Source organism: Primulina huaijiensis, chromosome 16 (assembly GCF_012295235.1).
Source record: "Primulina huaijiensis isolate GDHJ02 chromosome 16, ASM1229523v2, whole genome shotgun sequence".
Taxonomy (NCBI): domain Eukaryota; kingdom Viridiplantae; phylum Streptophyta; class Magnoliopsida; order Lamiales; family Gesneriaceae; genus Primulina; species Primulina huaijiensis.
In genome coordinates, this window is record NC_133321.1 from 13,082,922 (window position 1) to 13,088,190 (window position 5,269).

The 5,269-nt window shown below is 34.4% G+C and overlaps 1 protein-coding gene across 1 annotated transcript; it reads left to right on the forward strand.

Moving 5' to 3' along the window:
• The first annotated feature begins 2,312 nt into the window (after positions 1-2,312).
• Positions 2,313-3,984, forward strand: LOC140960823 (large ribosomal subunit protein uL29). The gene is made up of 3 exons (XM_073419105.1): positions 2,313-2,493; positions 2,616-2,908; positions 3,689-3,984. Exons 1-3 carry the CDS (start codon positions 2,490-2,492, stop codon positions 3,761-3,763), a joined length of 372 nt encoding a protein of 123 aa, XP_073275206.1. The 5' UTR covers positions 2,313-2,489; the 3' UTR covers positions 3,764-3,984.
• Positions 3,985-5,269: the final 1,285 nt, after the last annotated feature.

A 5,269-nucleotide genomic window follows, 5' to 3' on the forward strand; every position in this document is an offset into this window, starting at 1 on the left:
TATGAATATAATGTATCCACATATTTGTGGCATGTGACCACAAATATTTGTTGGTTTGCTAACATGGGAATGCAAGTGCTGTGCCTAAGCACTAAGGGAAAGGGATGGGTTCTAACTTCTAAGCAACGCCCCCACGTGATATGATGTAGCCACATGCAAATACTCCATAAATATTTGATTTCCTCCTTTCAAAATTTTTGATCTTGTGCACAATTTTATCATTTTCATTGGTATGAATTACTTATTGGGTGCCTAATAAGGTCCCAAATGTAATATTTTCATATCCTACTATGCTACTTATTTTATTTTTTTGTCACTTTTTGATTTTGTTCTGGGAAAGAGATTTTTTTGGTATGTTAGTCCGATTAAGATTGAAAATATGACGATTCTCAAAACCTATAATCAATCTTAACTACAAAACTTAATTTTTTACGCCGTGCAATAACTCAAACTTCAAAATTTCAATTATTGTCGCATTAGGAGCAATTATTAATCTCTGATAATCATTTTTCTCAATAATTGCATAAACTTGCAACTTACTTGAATGGAACCATGATCTTGATTATGATACTAGTCATATGATTGACAACTATCACTTGCCATAAGATATAGTACGCGATAATAATACAATTCAAATGTTTTAAACTCATGCAACAAACTCGATTATTCTATTCCGATTACTCTCGGCATGGATAATTATTGTCCCGAGACACTAACTATCGACACCGGCCCAATTTTTGTGTACAAAAGGTCTTGCAGCTTGCTTATATTTTGTACAGCGTAGATAAATGTCAAATTTTAATAATGAATTAGGTCCCCAATTAATTAAATTTTATTAAATTTTTTAAGTACAATAACTAAGTAATTAACCATCGAGCTAATATTTTTTCAAAGTGATTCAAAAATTTTAATTAACATAAAAATTATGAAACTGAACTAGTAAAAAAAAATTAAAGTTATGGCGAATAAAGTATTATTTTTTGGGGGTGAGTGAAATAAAAAAATATGTGGATTAATTTGAAATTGGAGTTTCCAACCCCATCCTTTCCCACAATTACTCTAATGCATGTGGTATGCTTCATTTTATCACGTCATATTATTACAATTTTTTTAATATTTCTTTCATTACACAAGTTCCATATAGTCCATATGTTTCCTCAAACTGATAAAATGTTCTTTTTTAAAGTGGTTTGTTTGTGACAACAATGATGTGTGAGGCTAAATTCATAAAAAATTTAGGACTAAATTATCAAAATGTTTGGTGGCAGCTTTTAATCTAAGAGGGCTTGACTTATTTTGCACCCTCCTAAAAAAATCTTATGTGCTCAGCTATTTTCACTTAAAAAAAAATGTATGGTGTTGTTCGTGTTGGGTAGAGCAATCGAAACGTGACACTTGAATTGTTGTACAATTTAAAAGATTTGAGTTGCACAAGTAACATTAGCTATAACTTTTAGTAATGTGACAAACGCTCGGTCCTACAATTGGTATCAGAACAATGTTACGAGTTCGATTCTCATTGGTTGCAAATAGTGCAATTATTGAGAGGATGATTATTGTTGTGCAATAATTGTCTTTGTTGGGTAGGACAATCGAAACGCGACGCTTGAGTTACTGTATGGTTTAAAATATTTGAGTTGCACAATTACCACAAACTAGTTTTGGCAAAGCGACAAACGCTCGATCATACATATAGTTTTTTTCCTTGTCTAAAAAGGATATTCGACAGTTGACATCTCTTCTACTTCGTCGATCCAAGAATCTTACACATAATCTTTTTTTAGAAAAAGATTGATTAAGAAAAAACGAGATGAGTTGAGATTATTGACAGGAAACCTAATGTTCACGTGTTTCACTAAACCAAATATCCTAAAAGGTGACGGTCTGAAAGTAAAAATTAATCGAAAACGAGAATAACTAATAAAATTATAAAGATGACGTGAATGATTTGCGTACAAACTCTTGTCCGAAACATGCCACGTGGAGGTAGAAGGCCCACAGGTAGTGAACTTTTCCCAGATAAGAAGCAATGCATTGAGATAATAATTGGGTTTCAAATGTGGAAAGACTAACAACAATTTTACCAATAACACTTTTGAAATTTTTTCCACTTGAAGATGCATATTTCAATTATTAAGAATTCATATGTCCGTTTTTATTGAGTTGAAAAGAAGATCTGTCATAATTGGATATCGAATCCGAGATTGGAAACTTAATATTAGATGAGATACACCTTTGATCTGGAATCTGGAAAAAGTCCAACCACTTAAAGAAGCCATACTGTTCTGTTTGTTTTGGGCCAGAGGAGATTTGTTGAGTGTTAAAATTTGGGCTTTTGAGAATTCAAGTTTACTGAAATGGTTGAGGCCGTAATAGCCCAAAATCCAAACGGTTCCAAAAGGTCGTAAATTAGGGTTTTGATAGCAGCGTTTTACTTATTTTCCATCTCCCAGCCAACAGAGGCAGATCGAGAGAAGGAAGAGGAGGAAATGGGTGCGAAGAGATGCTAAACATTTCAATTCAACGATAAATTAGCTATTTTGGAAGTAAAATTTGATTTTGTTTTTGTTTTTGAATAATTATTCGTATGATTTATTATTTGTTCTTGTTTTTAGCTCGTATCAAGGTGCACGAGCTTCGGCAGAAGAGCAAGGCGGATCTGTTGGCGCAGCTGAAAGATTTAAAGGCGGAGCTTGCCCTGCTGCGCGTCGCGAAGGTGACCGGAGGCGCTCCGAACAAGCTCTCTAAAATCAAGGTGGTGAGGCTCTCAATTGCGCAGGTGCTGACCGTGATATCGCAGAAGCAGAAGGCTGCTCTGAGGGAAGTATACAAGAACAAGAAGTATTTGCCTCTTGATCTCCGTCCTAAAAAAACACGTGCCATCCGCCGCCGTCTCACCAAGCACCAGGTATTGTATTATACTTTAGTTTTTATTTTTTCTTATGTTTTCACTTTTCGGTAATCCTCTTCTCAGCTATAATGATTTGCAATCAAATTGGTTCATTTTGGTAATTGGGATTTTACATTGTTGAAAGATTGGTTGAGTTGTGTGCTGTCTGTAGACTGTAATGGCTGCTGGTTGTTTGCTTCGTGTGATTTATTATGGTCTGCTGAATTTATTATCTATAGCTCGATAAATCCTGCAATGTCCCATTATATTGAACATGAATACCTGGATGATCACTAAATTGTAATCTCGTCCCTGTAATCTTGTAACTTTTATTGAGAATCAGTATACTCGTGACTGAACTGATGCAACAATATTCCAACAGAGTGACTGGAACATTGATCTTCATATATTCAGTATTCTGCACATTTCTTACTGACTTTAGTTCGAAACTTGTACATTGTAGCTTGGTAATTACACTTTGTAAATGTGGCTGATTCATTAACATGGAATCCTTCCATCCTAATGAGCTTGGTATCTGGAACGCATGGAATTAAAAATTACCCTAGACAATTTGAGTGGACTTATGTGAAAAATTAGAAATTTGAATCCGTCAGAATTATTTCTTTGATCCAAACAGTTTCTATATTGAATAAGTTAGTTTTCACTCTATAAACATTTAATGATTCCTGCTATTTTTCATCCCCAGAATAACTGTTTTTTACCAATAATGTGAAGTTTTCCTCATTTTTCCTTGCTTTAACTTAGATTTTTTCCTTCTTATTTCCTGGCCTTGTACAGGCATCATTAAAGACGGAGAAACAGAAGAAGAAAGAAATGTACTTCCCGATCAGAAAGTATGCAATCAAAGTCTAAGTTAGTTTGTGCTGGAAGCATATTTGGTATTTTTGACATCCGATCTTCGAGGATTTCAAAGTTCAGTTCAATTGAATTGTTGCATTTGCAGTTAGTTAAAGAGATCATAAACTTGAAATTTTGGTACTCTTGCCCTGTTATATGATGTTTGACTGTTCCGCCACTGGTTCAATTTTGAATTTATTTTGTGCGTCTCATAGAAGTTAATATATTTTAAAACACATCTACACGTTTCATTCAAATTCGGAACTCAAGTTTGTTTTACTACTGGATATTTGACTCTCAATGAGCACAAGTATGGAGGGACATTTCAGTGCAAATTCTTGGCTTGGAGACAACCATTCTACAACATATTCAAGCACCAAAAGAGACCTTCCCTTTAGTAAATAGGTGGTTGAGATTAACCTTTTCAGGTCATAGTTACATGTGTAGAATCTGAGATTCAGATATTGGAGACCCTTTCATATAGAATTTACATTTCATTTACATTATGTTACAAGATATTTCAGAGTTGAAATCAAGTTGTTCTGGAAGGGATCTTAGATGTGATCGGGAAGATTCTGTTCAGTACCTTTAACCTGTTACAGCTGCCTGAGCATAAAAACATAACCAGGCAACCATAGCTTGGCTTTCTTAATCCCATTTTTGATCTCTTTCTCCTTTAGTTCCTCGAAAGCAACCGAGTCTTTGATTCAAGGCGTGAATAATACGCCTCCTGTATAATTGATGTCTCCGGGCAAATAAATTCCCAAAGCCTTGAGAGCCTCAATGCCACAATATCTTTTATATTGTCCTGACATATGATCAAAAGAGGAAAAACATGTATATACCTCCTGCCATGAAGCTTTAATATGCGGAAAAGGGGTTCATGATTTTCGGAACGGAGCTGTGACCGATGACTGGACCAGTGAGGTGGACGATGTCGGAATAAAAGAGACGGCCGTTAAACTGAGTCGAGGCTGTTGTTTCTCTCAGTGCCACGTTTGTTTTCGTTCATCTTGCTCATTTGAGTTGATTTTTGTAAAATATAATAAAATCGACTACATATTTTCCTTCAAAAAATTGAATACATATCTTCTCACTCCGTTTTTTTACTGTGACAGAACCTACCACCACTACTTTGTAGATGTCTATTGAGCAATAATTTATAAATCACGTTAGTAAGATAAATCTTACTAGACAAACATCAAACGATATACTCGTTTGAAAAATTATTGGTAAAAAAAATCCCTCGCATACTCCACTAACTAGAACACTTTGTGAGAGACCTTCTCCCTCTTCATTTTTTCGAACTAGTGGTTCCTTGTTAGTTTAGCTTATTTAGTTATTTCTTTTGAATCTTACTTATTTTGGATAGCAGATGATATCATTCTTCAGTTATCTAGATAGCTTCAATTATAGCATCGAAATGCCCCTAAAAAAGCATACAAAAATTAATGGGAAATCGATTTTTAAATATGTTCAATTACCTTTGAAAAGTATTTCTTACCTATGATGAATAATGAT

Bases quoted from the DNA above. Each gene is read 5' to 3' on its own strand.
- LOC140960823 (XM_073419105.1), top strand. The intron at 2,909-3,688 runs GTATTGTATTAT...GGCCTTGTACAG, and splicing joins GCCGTCTCACCAAGCACCAG to GCATCATTAAAGACGGAGAA.